At 43.0% G+C, this 14,704-nt stretch overlaps 1 protein-coding gene across 26 annotated transcripts in view; it reads right to left on the bottom strand.

The window, feature by feature from the left end:
- RIMS2 (regulating synaptic membrane exocytosis 2) overlaps positions 1 to 14,463 on the bottom strand; it is a 452,506-nt gene extending 438,043 nt beyond the window's left edge. For all 26 annotated transcript variants that reach the window (XM_065668760.1, XM_065668769.1, XM_065668765.1 and 23 more), the window contains exon 1: positions 14,294 to 14,463. In XM_065668760.1, coding sequence (XP_065524832.1) covers positions 14,294 to 14,463 — 170 coding nt within the window. The remainder of the gene's footprint in view (positions 1 to 14,293) is intronic.
- Positions 14,464 to 14,704: the final 241 nt, after the last annotated feature.

The raw sequence follows: 14,704 nt of genomic DNA, 5'->3' as shown, positions 1-14,704 counted from the left end.
CCACAGGGAACCCAGGAAAAATGGTGTCGCTAGGCTTGAGTTAGCCTTTGTAAATATATTTGCAAAATACTGTGGTGGATTGACCTTGGCTGGCTGCCAGACACCCACCAAACCTCTCTGTCATTTTCCTTCCTCAGCCGCGCAGGGCAGAAAACAAGATGGAAAAGGCTGAGAAAGGATGGGTCGAGATAAGGACAAGAAATCACTCACCAGTTACCATGGGTTACCAGTTACAGGCCAAACAGACCCAAAATTGGAGAAGATTAAATTATTGCCAATTAATAACAATATAGGATAGTGGACATAAAAACAAAGCTAGAAACACCTTCCTCCTACCCCTTCCTTCTTCCCAGGCTCAGTCTCACTCCTGAATCTTCTACTTCCACTCCCCAAGCAGCACAGGTTAAGTAGTGAATGGGTGCTGTGGTCAGTCTATAGCACTTCAGTTCTGCTGCTGCCTCCTCACACTTTTGCCCTGCTCCACCATGGGATATAGTCCTTAATGAACCGCTCCAACATGGGTCTATCCAATGGGCAGCTATTCAAGAAATAGTCCAGTGTGGGTCCCTCCCAAAGGGTGCAGTTCTTTAGGAATGGACTGCTCTGGCAGGGATCCCCTCACAAGCCACAGGTCCTGCCAGGAGCCTGCTCCAGCACAAGCTGCCCACATGGTCACAGCCTCCTTCAGGTATCTCCCTCCTCCGGCGCAGTGCCCTGTCCAGGCTGCAGGTGGGTATCTGCTCCACTGTGCATCTCCATGGGCTGCAGGGGCACAGCCTGCTTTACCACAGTCTGCACCATAGGCTGCAGAGGTATCTCTGGTACAGCACCTGGAGCACCACCTACGCCACCTCCTCCTCTCCTTCTTCACTGACCTTGATGTCTGGAGAACTGTTTCCCCACATTTTTCTCACTCCTCTCTGTCATAGCTGCTGCACAGCATTAAAAACTAAACAAGTAAAAAAACCCTCTGACTTAATGAATCTCTTACTTGTAAATATCTTACTGAGTTAAGAAATAGTTACTTATGTCTGAGAAGTTACGTTGGTGCACAAGTGCCAGTGTGATCACGGCCTAATGCTACAACTATTATCACTCTTGTTTGTGCAGAACAAACATTACCATTCAAACCAATAGTTAAAAATCTGACTAAATACTTATTTTGTCTTTCTCCAAATAAAAGCTTCTTTTATACATGAGAATATCTGTGTTATAAATACTTTTCAAATATGTAACTCAGAACAAATTTTAGACAAGAACGCTTGGTAAATTCTGCGGAAGATGTTCTCATAAACACTCAAAGTAGCTAAAAACACTTATCTTCCAACCATGCCTAAAGAAATCCAAAATATATAAATGTACATCAGTGCTCAAATATACTTCATTAAATTTCATTCATCTTTGGCCACCTGCATGTTCAGATATCAAGCAGACGGAAGAATTCAACACTTTCAAGCATTAAGTACTTTGTACTCTATCCTGAAAATACCTTTTCTTGGCTCAGTGCCTTCACACACCCTCTATAGCACTTTTTCAGATAAACCATAAACCGGGTTGGAAACTATATGTTTGGATTTTCTGATACATACATTTAAATGTAGAAGATACAGTTTTTAAAAAGAAATATGGATACTACGTAAAAATACAATTTTTCAGTCGTATTGAGGTTTAGCTTACCTTTACCACATGCTAACTTCTGAATTTCCCTAGCCTTTTTGGTAAAGTTCAGAGAATAATTAAAATTACTGCTTCACCTGAAATGTCTTCTGATGTGACATATATTGTCATGGAAGTAACATCAACACTTGAAAAGTATTTCCCATTCACTTAAATTTAGCTTCTCAAATCTACCACTCATACATAAATCAGACTATCCGCAAAGCATCCACAGGCATAACTTTGCAACCAAGCCAATAAATTATTAAAAATCAGAACAAGAAGGTTCATTCTATTTATAAATTAAATTAATTTCTTATTTTTAAATAGTTCATACTGCTTACTGTGATATGTCATATCTGTAATGTTACAAGTAGTCTGAAAAAAGGAAGACTTTCCCAAAACATTTTAACTTTAGTACAAAACACGTGTTCAATAGAAGTATAATCCTTAGCCTCCTAAATGTGACAGTGATGCTATTTTTCTAGCTGTTAGATAATACATTGCTCAGCTGTCACTGTGCAGCAGTTGGCTACACAGAATGAAATAAATCATAATTGCAGTCACTAACCAAATTAATGGAAGAATGCTAAATCAAAACCCATGTTCTCAAACTGTCTTAGGACCTGATTCAGCAAAAATACGTTTGATATCTATACCACACAACATCTGCAGATACCTGTTCATCCAGGCTTTTAAAGCAAGAAAGTGCTGAATTCAGAACTCACAGCAATTCAATAGCATTTTTTTAACAGACTACTATCAAAAGGGACATACCAACTTGTACAAGCACAATAGCTAAATAAATATTGTTTAAGCAATCACTAGCTGGCAGAAAAAATTCAAAGCATATAAGGTATTCAAAGCATATACTAAAAGGTCTCTAATTTCCATTGATACATAGCAAAAGAGAGAGAGTGTGTCAGTAACAGAAACAAATTACTAACTTAAGCTGAGTTTATAAAGTTTTCTTAGGCTCTGAAAGTCACACTGACTTAAGGTTACAATAGAAAAATCCTGTGTTTGTAACTTCTCATCTAGCAATCGGACTAGCTTCAGCTATGAGATTCTATCTGGCTTAAAATATCCATTAATCATTCTTCTCAGTGAATGGCATGTGAAAATTTTCTTTGCAATGTACTTTTGTTGATAGGTATACTTAATTCCACATGCTGGAAAGATCTTCTTTTAGATCTCATTCTTTAAAGGCTTTTTGAACGAAGTATAAAAGATATGTACAGCCCAGCACAAGCAATCCAGGAGATTCCTCGATTGTGTGGACGACAACTTCCTTCTGCAAGTAACAGAGGAGCCAACAAGGAGAGGTGCCATGCTTGACCTCGTGCTCATCAACAGCAAGGGCTCATTGGAAATGTGATGCTCCAGGGCAGCCTTGGTTGTAACGATCATGAGATGGTCGAGTTTGAGATCCTCAGAGATCTCGAGCGTGTAGCAAGCTCACTGCCCTGGACTTCAGGAGAGCAGACTTTGGCCTCTTCAGGAACCTGCTTAGTAAGGTTCCATGGGATATAGCCCTGGAGGGCAGGGGGGCCCAAGACTGTTGGTTGATATTCAAGGATCAGCTGCTGCAAGCCCCTGAGTGTTGTGTCTTGACTAGAAGGAAGTGCAGCAGGAGGGCCAGGAGACCTCCATGGATGGATAAGGAGCTTCTGAGGAAACTTTGAAGGAAAAAAAGAGGCTTATAAAAGGTGGAAGCAAGGACAGGCAGACTGGGAAGCATACAGGGATGTTGCTCTGGAAGCTAGGGACCAGGTTAGGAAAGCTAAGGCTCAGTTAGAATCAAACTTGGCCAGGGATGTGAAAGATAACAGAAAAGGATTCTATAATTACATTGCAAATAAAAGACAGACTAGGGACAACATGGGCCCTCTCCAGAAGCTATTAGGAGAACTGGCTACCCTGGATTTGAAGAAGGCTGAGGTTCTTAATGACTTCTTTGCCTCAGTCTTCACTGGCAAATGCTCTGACCACACCACCCAAGTCTTGGAAAGCAGACGCAGGGAATGTGAGAATGAAGACCTTGGGCCCACTGCAGGAGAGAATCTGGTTCGAGACCATCTTAAGAACCTGAACATGCACAAGTCCATGGGACCTGATGAAATCAATCTGCAGGACCTGAAGGAGCTGGCAAATGAAGCTGCTAAGCCACTGGCCATCATATTTAAAAAATCATGACAGTCAGGTGAAGTTCCCGATGACTGGAAAAAGGGAAATATAACCCCCATTTTCAAGAAGGGGAGAATGGATGACCCAGGAAATTACAGACCAGTCAGTCTCACCTCTGTGCCTGGCAAAATCTTGGAGCACATTCTCCTGGAAGGCATGCTAAGGCACATGAAAAACAACAAGGTGCTTGGTGACAGCCAGCATGGCTTCACTAAGGGGAAATCCTGCCTGACCAATTTGATGGCCTTCTATAATGGGGCTAAGGAACTGATGGACAGGGGTAGAGCAGTTGACGTCATCTACCTGGACTTGTGCAAAGCGTTCGACACTGTGCCACACAACATCCTTGTCTCTTATTTGGAGAGACATCAATTTGATAGATGGACCACTCAATGAATAAAGAACTGTCTGGATGGCCGCACGCAAAGAGTTGTGATCAATGGCTCAGTGTCCAGATGCAGACCAGTAACGAGTGGTGTCCCTCAGGGATCGATGTTGGGACCGGCCTTGTTCAACATCTTTTATGGTGACATGGAGAGTGGGATTGAGTGCGCCCTCAGCAAGTTTGCCAATGACACCAAGCTGTCTGGTTCAGTTGATACACTGGAGGGAAGAGATGCCATCCAGAGGGACCTTGACATGCTTGTAAGGTGGGCAGATGCCAACCTTATGAAGTTTAGCCATGCCAAGTGCAAGGTCCTACACCTGGGTGGGAGCAATCCCAGGCACAGCTACAGGTTGGGCAGGGAAGAGATTCAGAGCAGCCCTGGGGAGAAGGACCTGGGGGGTGCTGGTCAATGAGAAAATGAACATGAGCTGGCGGCAGCATGTGCTCGCAGCCCAAAAGGCCAACCATATCTTGGGCTGCATCAAAAGGAGCATGACCAGCAGGTTGAAGGAGGTGATCCTGCCCCTCTACTCTGCTCTACATGAGACCTCACTTTTAGTACTGTGTGCAGTTCTGGTGTCAACATAAAAAGGACATGGAATTGTTGGAACAAGTCCAGAGAAGGGCCACGAGGATGATCAGGGGACTGGAGCACCTCCTGTATGAAGATAGGCTGAGAAAGTTGGGGCTGTTCAGGCTGGAGAAGAGAAAGCTGAGTGGAGACCTCATAGCAGCCTTCCAGTATGCATAGGGATGCTGAGGGGGGACTCTTCATTAGGGACTGTAGTGATAGGACAAGGGGTAACGGGTTAAAACTTCAACAGGGGAAGTTTGGATATAAGGAGGAAGTTCTTTACTGTAAGGGTGGTGAGGCACTGGAATGGGTTGCCCAGGGAAGTTGTGAATGTGCCATCCCTGGCGGTGTTCAAGGCCAGGTTGGACAGAACCTTGGGTGACATGGTTTCACGGGAGGTGCCCCTGCCCATGGCAGGGGGGTTGGACCTAGATGATCTTGAGGTCCTTTCCAACCCTAACTACTCCATGATTCTAAATGTCTAATTTAAGATGAGGTGGATCACACCCTGAAAGCACCTCTTTATTTCCATTTGCTTTAAATTTAATTTAAAGAGATTTCAGGTGCAAGATGTCTTACACTGTAAATATTCACACTTGGTCAGAAGAATCCCAGAGATACTCTGGGTTTCATCCTTAACCCAAGCTCTAAATGTTGTAACACAGGAATGAAAATGATACCAAAACTGAGGCAACCATTGTCATTAATGAAGCAGCTCTTTACGTGCTGAACCTAAAGAAGTCTGATTTTGTGAGGACTCATGATTGCTTTATTTTGATGTCTATGGCTGGTTCTCCCCTGGAAGGACTCCTTGGTACGTAATAAGGTGTGAGCAGACTTTTTCATGGTCAGGAACATGGACAACCCCTTTCCACTACCCATCTACTTCGTTAGTTAATTAAGTAGACTTGGGTCCTCAGCTTTTTTGTCATATTTGACTGCAAGTCATCCAACAACTTCCACCAACTGAGTAAATATATCAGAGGATGCAACTGTTTCCCTTACAGTACTTCAGCACTTGTGCCTTTCCAGGGAGGTGTAAGATCTGTGTGGTAGACCCTTCACAGCTTGAGAAGACTTGAACACAGCTCTCTTCCCTAGTGGACAAGTGATGGACAAAACTGGAGTAAGATTATTCTGCATTCTACTAGTGAAGTTGTGCAACTGTGCAGTCAGGGATGTGAATGTATGGACAAGGAAGAGACTGTCTACATAGCTCTGATTAGGACACTCTCTAGATGCAAATCCTCATTCTTGCTCCAAGGGCTGTTTGTGCATTTTATTTGAGCACTCTAATGCAAAATTCATAAGAGGCATCTGATACAGACAGAATACAACTCAACAGGGATGAAGACAAACACTGTGCATAGCTGAGGTAATCAACTTCAAAATACAAAATAAGGAATGATTGATTTAGCAGGAGTTCTGCAGAAAAGCATGTTGAAGGTACAGCAGGTCACAAGCTGACCATGTCCAAGTCCATAATTCTGTATCACCACAAAAAGCCAGAACACATAACACTGACTGGACAAGGAAAGTGTTCAGTGCAAGACATGTGGTGTTATCCTTGCTCTCCACATACACTTTTGTTTGGAATACCATGTCTAGTTTTGGACCTTGTATTTCAGATCAGTTAGAAAGTATGTAAAGAACAGCAACAAGAACGGTCACAAGTCTAGAAATACAACCTGCTGAGACCACAGAAAAGAGATAAGAAGAATTTACAGGACGAGAAATGATCACATTTGTAAAAGATCTGAAAGGTTGCTGCAAACAGAAAAGTAACAGACTGTTCTGCATTTCCACTGCAAAGTAAATAGCAAATGGCCAGAAGGAGATTTAGGGTTAACACTAGGGGAAAAAAAATCTAATGGTAAGGGTAATAACTCTGAGTACCTAAGACAAATTACTTATGGATTTCAAGGAATAAGGAATCTCTGTTCCTGGTTAGGTCAGTAGTTGGATTCACTGTTACACCTTTCAGTAGTAAATTACCATTTGAAAAAACTATAAAGGTTTCATACTGGACACAAGAGTTTTACCTTAAGATCTGTTTGGCCCACCCCTCACGTTCTCCTATGTAGGCAGCAGAGCACTTGCAGAACAGATTAGCTTGAACTGGGTGTGTTGCCTGTTATGTGCCCTTGCCTTGGCCATGAAACCTATTTATTTCACTAGCTAGGTGAGCCCTCACAGTTGGGAATCACTAGATTAGACAAACAAGTGTCAGCAATTGCTGTCTTATAGCTGGTCATACCTTGAGGCAAAGGATGAATTGGAAGATCCCAACCAGCCCTATTTTCTATTATTCTGTGTGTTATCTGGGCTTTAAACAGCTTTAAAAGCATTACTTCTCACTCATTCACTCTGTAAAGAAGAAAATTTATAAATGCACCAACAGTCAGTAACACTACATGCAAAAAGATTTCTTGCAAACATTCTGGAGTGCTCATTTCTGACAAGTTATGTGAAAGATGGTTGCAAAACATTTCTAAAGAAACTGCTTCTAATGCACAAATTTATTTAAGGGTCAAAACATTTGAGGTCCTTTATATGATTAAGATAATACACATTCTAAATAAAGACTGCCCTCACAAATACATACAGCCAAAATGCCACATTATATCATATACCTACCAAGGCTACATGACCTGTGATATATTCTGTGTACAAATAAAATGTAGTATTTACTATAAGAAACTATTCACCTTAAAAATATTAATGTTGAATAGAGAAATAAGTAATCAGGAAGTATTCAAACAACTTCACATGAGATATAAGAAGAAAAAATCAACCCTACAGAGACAGTGAAAAGTAACCTTTTATGCTTTAAAGATTTTCTTTGTGAATTTTCTAAATAGCAGCACTTGGACCTTTTTGGAAACACAAGTTCAGGTCTCACTAACTCCTGCTAGAACAAACAGGATATCTCATTACAGTTTTAGTAAAAGAGTTTAAAGTTTAAATCAAATATATTCTTTAGAGTATCACATTAAAACTTTAAAACTCCAAAAGATACATAAAGTTAACTATTACAAACTTCTCCCCTATCAAAATGCATGAATTTTATTTCAATTTATCAAAATGCAGCTAAGATCACTCTGCAAACATGCTTAGGCAGAGAAATATGATGACAGCTGATATTTGAATTCAAGACTAAAAAAGAACTGTCTTCTACCTTCAGTGGAAACAGAGAACAGAATAAACTACTTTGAACTCTTACTCCCCAAAAACGATACGCATTAACTTCTGAAATGCACTACTACTCCCCTGTACAATCTTGTATTGTTACATTAACTCTTATAATCTCAGTCCTGACTGATCCCTTTGCAGCTTCAAGACAATACCTTGGAGAAACAACATGAGGAAACAGTCACAACATAGTATCATGCAGAATGAGCTTTTTAGCAAAGCACTGATTCTCTAGTTTTATCACCAGAAGTTTAACAAAACACAAGATGCTGGAGTTTACTGAGTTTACAAAAGCACTACAGATTTGATGTAAACTGCTCTTAATAATAAACTATAATATACCCCCAACAGACAGTTATACTTCAAGGATGTAACAGTTCTTCCTATTACACCACATAGCCCTGCAAAAGAGACAAAATCTAAACTCAGTGAACATTGATAACTGTGGTTTGATTTGAACTTAAGATTTATAACACGAATGCATTTGTGAAAGACAACTGGTTTTGAAAGCCATTTCTAAACAATTAGTATTTAAAGAGATTCTTCCTCCTCGTGAGTCTAAATTAAGAAGACTCACTCTTGCCCATTTTTAAAGAGATTAGGTTGTCTGTGATAACTTGCAGCCATTAACCATGGTATAATAAGACATATGATTAAGACAGCCCACATGACCTAATCTTAACTTTAAAATCATTGCCCTCTCAAGGCTCATTTCTAAGGTGTAATGTCTGCTGCAGTCAAACAAGTATAGAAGAGATCACAACTCATCATTTCTTGTGTTCTTCTGAGTTTTATCTCCCCAAGTTCCTATCAAAAAAGGACACCAGAGAAGATGTTGGAGAAAAAGGAAAGACAGCAATACAAAAGCATCCTTCTTGGAAAAGGTAGGCCTACAGGTGCTAGAAATATTCATAACCTTCTGACTGATTGCAAATGTGGTAAAATGGTAAAACTTTAAGGAAGCCAGCGAAACAGAGGCGTGAGAGGAGGCATTCAGCAGAAATAAATTCCCAAGACTGTCAAATCTACCTTACAGATAAAAACTGAACATCCATATACATGGCTAAATCCGTATTCCACTGGATTACATTTCGAACAACTATATTCATTTTTCCTCCTTATTCCAGAACTCTGAATATGCTGCAAGTATTTTAAACATTCACTGGCAGGGTAAAAACATATTTTATATCAGTTATGTAGTAACCTATCAGTTCTGTGTATTTTTGCACTTGCAATGTTATCTCCTAATTAAGCTGTTATTTCAATGGAAAAATCAATTATTTGACATTCTCTGTTATTTAAACATTAGCCAGCTCACAGATGTGTGCAGACGAAATCCAGAATGGACCATTCAGTCCTCTAACCTCACCTCCAGGCACCACTGCATTTCACCCATTCACCGCTTTCTAGGATACAGTCTCAGCACCTTAAATTATGATCTACACTCTTTCATATGTAAAATTAAAGTGCAGAAAGAGATTTATTAGACAAAATTTCAGAAAGCACATACTGACTAGTGTTAAATACCTATTTTTTGAGTTCTTTGTTAACTAAATCCTGTATCAGCTTTTCTTTTTTTCACCATATGATGTCAGGTCTTTGAACATGCAACCCATTCTGCTTGTAATTCTTGAACGTGGGAACATCAGCACTATTGCACTCTTCTGAAATTTTACTCAACATAAACATCAGCAAGCTCAGTAATTAGTGTAACTGCCAGTCTGTATAATCTCCAGATACATTCTGCTTAGTCACTAAGAGGAAGTACTCCTGCTAGTATTTGTAGACAGTGCCCAAAAGTATGCTAGATGCTTTAGAGAACAGCCATAAACAGTGGGCCTTCTTGTACAAACACAACATCCTGACAAGTATTACCTACAATATAAGATGTCTAAGCATGTGGTTAAGAGAGAAGGGCAAGGAATAATGACCATTTTGAGAGAGGTCCAAAGAGCAGTACAAATTGTTAAAACAAAAGAAAGAGGAAATGGTAATATTAGAGGGAGCAGAGAATGAGGTGGTAAGAAGGGAAAAGGTCATGAAAGAGGGTGGTGCATGAAACGGGACAGCTATCTTCCTCAACTATGTATTTTTGTATAACTCCACTATCACTTATTTCACGCTGTGTTATTACTTTTAAAGTCACCTCGACCATACTTTATTTTATAATACATAGAAACAAGAGCAAAATGATAAGTGCTACAGCAATGGAGTGTTCTGATAGCACTCCAGATTCAGACATAACATGGTGTAAAGTTATGGAAGCATAACTTAAACAACTAACACTGCCTGGAGTACTAGTTTATCATTAAGCCAAAAGCAAATCTTTTTGCATTACCCTATACACTTTCGAAATCCCCATATACATTATCTCTATTTTCAAAAACCAAAATCCAATAACCACCACCGACATCGTTTTCATCACTTCAGCCCTGAAATCCAAATCTTAAACATATAAGGACCTAAGGACCTCATGGTTAACCTGTGATGCTTTGCAAATTTGTGAAAAGCTGGATGATTTCATAATGAAATTCCTCTTGGGAAAATATTTCTTCTACTGGGCCAAACTATCCATACTCAAGAGAAGATGAAATGTCTGTATTTTCAGAGCTCCAGAGGTGACTTTACAAGGAGAGCATTTTGTCTTTAGAATAGCTAGGAAAAGGATCTGGAAACGCATGATTCTACAAATAGAAAAGTGTATATGCATATCACACAGGCTGAAACATAAGTCTTTATAAATAACGTCAGCATCCTAGCATCTTCTAAGAATCCTTTTTCCTGTGGGTATCCTCTCAAGCTAGTCCTTTCATATAGAAATAAAGTACAAATTAAAAGTAAAAAAGCACAAGACTGATCCTATAAATCAATCCATATGGAGAAAATGTGCTATGTAAAAATCTGTTAGAAAGATTACACACATGAAACTAGAGTTAGTTAAGAGGAAGGATGTACGCAATTTAAAGGAAAAGCTATCATCAAATGTTTTATGTTATATCCAAGAGCATAAAACATTCACAAAGATTAAAATATGTAAATACTCTTATAACAGCAAAGGACTTCACCAAGTGTACAGAAATGAATTCACTCTCTGAGTGTCATCCATTATGCATATTAAATATTTTGTAAAATATACATTCAGTAACCTTGTCAAAAAGGCACCATCTTAGTACACGACATTCAAAATGAACCCCAAGGATCCCAAAAATTCCAGAAGAGAGACAGTCAAAGCAGCAGAGTTTGCTGCCCATCCTCCTTTTTAAGGCAGAAGCTCCACCACAGGAATACAGAAACTCCACCACAGGAACACAGTGCAGAACTGTAGCAAGGCGTATTTCACAGACCAAACCAGGCCAAAGGAGAGAGCAAATCTGGAAAGCTTCTGTTTTCCATGCCATCATGTTCCAGCAAATCCTGGCAAGAATTCATGATGACCTGATCACTATTAGTTGCTACAGATTACAACTCAATACCATCTGCATTTCCTTTCCCCAAGAAGAGTAAAACAAGCATAAGCAGAAGAAGTTATGTATCTATTTTAAATCCACACATATTTACCCCAGGGAGTGAAAGGAAAAGAATAAATAGTCCACATTACAGATGTGAGTCACACTACTTAATGCACTTTTGGAAGATGCTCAAATACCACAGTGATGGGCACACCATAAGAATCTGAAAACACAAAACAGAAATAGAATGGAGAAAGGAAGTAGAGCTCAGCAACTAGCCATTCATACTGACACTCAATCACCATAAATTATCAAAAAAAGAGAAAGAGGAAAACCATGCTTGGTGCTTTCTACAACATTTGAACAGTTCTTGTGATAACATCTCTAAATGTCAACTCTTGTTTTCAGCCTCCCTTTTTATGCTCCCATATTTCTCCATGGAATGAAATGACACAATTTTATTGCTTAGTCAGACAAAAATACCTCCCACTTCAAAAGGAGCTTGCCTTCGAGGAGAATTACACTTGAACAAAGACGGCAGGATTTAGCTCTATATTTATCTCTATGCAATAACAGTAGCTCATTCACATAAATATGGGGGGGGTTCTTTCTTCTGCTTTCTCTTCTCTTGACAGAAGGAAAACATCTGTCAAGAGAATTAAATTCAGTAATATCTACCTAAAAATGCAGTGCAAGCTCTGGGATGACTTTGTGGAGGGCTGTGCTTAATAAATCTGTAGATATTTTCAGGAAAAAAATGTACCTGACAGTTCAAGGAGCTACTTCACTTTAAGAAAAATTAAACTGTCGAGTTATTCATCTGACATCAGGTCACTTGTCAGCATCCTGTAAAATACTGTGGGCCATCTATCCAAATCCCACTGACAACAGCATTTTCCTGAGAAAGCTGTTTTAGGCTATCCATTGTGTTTAAACTTGATGCCACACAATTTCCCTCGCGGCTTACACTCAGCTTTAGCAAGAAATAATGAGAAATGAAATCTCACATGAAGTTTATCTTTAGATTTGTGAAGACTTTTCTTTTGTCCATTCTCTGCTTCAAAGATTCTGAAGACTTCAAATTAAACCAGTTCTGGTTCCTTTCTTAAGTTGGTTTTACCTTGTTATTATTTGAGAACAGCTTATTCTCCACTTGTAAGCTTAACAGTTCAAGCTGATCCTAGTATCATACTGAAATTGTCCTTTATATTGGATCATAAGTAGCACTGTCTGCAACACAAGCTGCAGGGAGCGGTCTTTAAAACTGCAATGCTATTACTATATATCTAAACTGCAACTTGAACAATTTTCCATTTCCTTCTTTGTTAATGATTTTTAGGGGTGCAGTAATTTTATACAAAAATTGGTGGGTTTTTTGATATGCTACACAATTTAGCACTGTAAAGGAGTCTAAAATGCTTTAAAAGTATCACAACAGCAAGCAAATTTTATAGCTGGAGACTGACAGGCGGTGATAAAACAAGGTATGGCACTTAATTTCCAGTGCTCGCACCACTCTGACATTCTTCAAAATGTTCACCTGATAAAAGAACCTTTTTAAACAGACACTGAAACAGTTTGAGAAGGTCGCCTCACAGTTTAGTAGGTGCCACACAAACGATAGCTAAAGTTTTTGTTATGACACTAACACTAATGCCATGAGTCTTGGAAACAGACTTCCACAGCCAACAGCTAAAGCCCAGAAGCCAGCTTCCAGGTACTGAGTGTGATGGGCCAGCTGCAGGTAACAAGACCAAGACACAGTACTGATTTTGGTACAAAAACCAGCTTAGTGCTTCAACTTCACCACACTCGTAAAAATCATAGCCACGACAGCAGCAGCTTTGCCTATTTTTAAGCCATTAGAAGTCCGCATGATTCCTGTGCCATGGAGAGAGAACAGTTTCCTTGAGTTTACTCGGCTCCTCTCTCCCGGCAGTTGAGGGGAGGGCACTGCCCGCGCCGCGCACCACAGCGGGACCCCCGCACGTTCGGCAGGGCCGTATCCCCCCGAGGCCGGGGCTCATGCCTTCCCCAGCCGCGCCCGGCCAGCAACGGACTGGGCTGCAGGAGCTGCGGGGCAGCGAGCAGCTCCCGGGGCTGGAGCCGGCCCATGGACAGCGCCGGTGCTGGAGCCGGCCCGCGGACAGCTCCGGTGCTGGAGCCGGCCCGAGGACAGCTCCCGGTGCTGAGCCGGGCGGGCTGCAGGGAGCCCCGCTTCCCCTGGCGCCGGAGCTCACGCTTGGAAAGAGCAGCGGGGCGGGGGCGGGCGGCAGACACGTTGTCGGGGGAAGATGGCGGCTGTGGCAAACCCACCCCAGCGAGACGGCCGGCGCCTAGGCCCCGGCGGTCTCTCTCTGCCCCGGGCTGCCGCACCAGCGCCCCGCAGGGCCGGCGCCACCCGCCCGGAGCCCGCCGCGCCCCCGGGATGCGGCCCGATGCCGCCGATCCGCCCCCATCCGGCGGCGCCGACCGCCGCCCCGACCCACCCCCCCTCCTCCTGATGGCACACGCCGGGTGAGAACGGCACCTGTGCGGCCATGTTGGGCGCCTTGCCCTCGCCAGCGCCGGGGCGTGCGGAGTCGGAGCCGCCACGCCGCCGCCCGCCCCGTGCCGCGCCGCGCGGCTGAGGCAGGCGGCAAGCCCGGGCCGCGGCGCCCCGCCGCTGCCCCGCCGCGCCCCACACTCGCCCGGCGCCGAGCAGCTGCCGAGGCACGGGCAGCCCTGCCAACCCCCCCAGCTGCCCAGCTCCGCTCTCCCACCCCGGCGGAGCAGCCCCCGAGGAAGGGACCTCCGCGCCCGCGACCACGGGCCGCGGGGACGAGAAAGGGATGAGCCCGCCCTTACTTGAGCACGGATTGCTCCTTCTCCTCTTCCTTCTTCTGGCGGTCCATGACGGCCAGAATGATCTTCCGCTCTTCCTCCGTGAGGTGGCTGAGGTCCGGCATCTCGGGCTGAGGAGCCTGCGGAGGCTGAGGAGCAGCGGGGCCACCCCGGGGCCCGGCGGGAGCCGACATGTTTGAAGGGAGCTCGCCGCCGCTACGGGAAGCGCTGCCCTAACTCCAGCGGGAGCGGCCGCCGCCGGCGCCGGGAGAAGCACATACAAATCAATACCCTGTAATCAACCGGCAGCCTAATGACGGCTCCTCCGGGGAGGGGCGGGGTGGCCAGCAGCCCCGACCTCGCTCCCACCCGCCCGGCCACCGGCTCGCCGGGGGCAGCGCGAGGACGGGGACGGAGGGGCGCCGGGGGCGAGCT

Source organism: Lathamus discolor, chromosome 2, assembly GCF_037157495.1.
Source record: "Lathamus discolor isolate bLatDis1 chromosome 2, bLatDis1.hap1, whole genome shotgun sequence".
Lineage (NCBI taxonomy): Eukaryota > Metazoa > Chordata > Aves > Psittaciformes > Psittacidae > Lathamus > Lathamus discolor.
The sequence above is the reverse complement of the archived record's forward strand: the minus strand, read 5'-3'. Positions and strand labels throughout refer to the sequence as shown.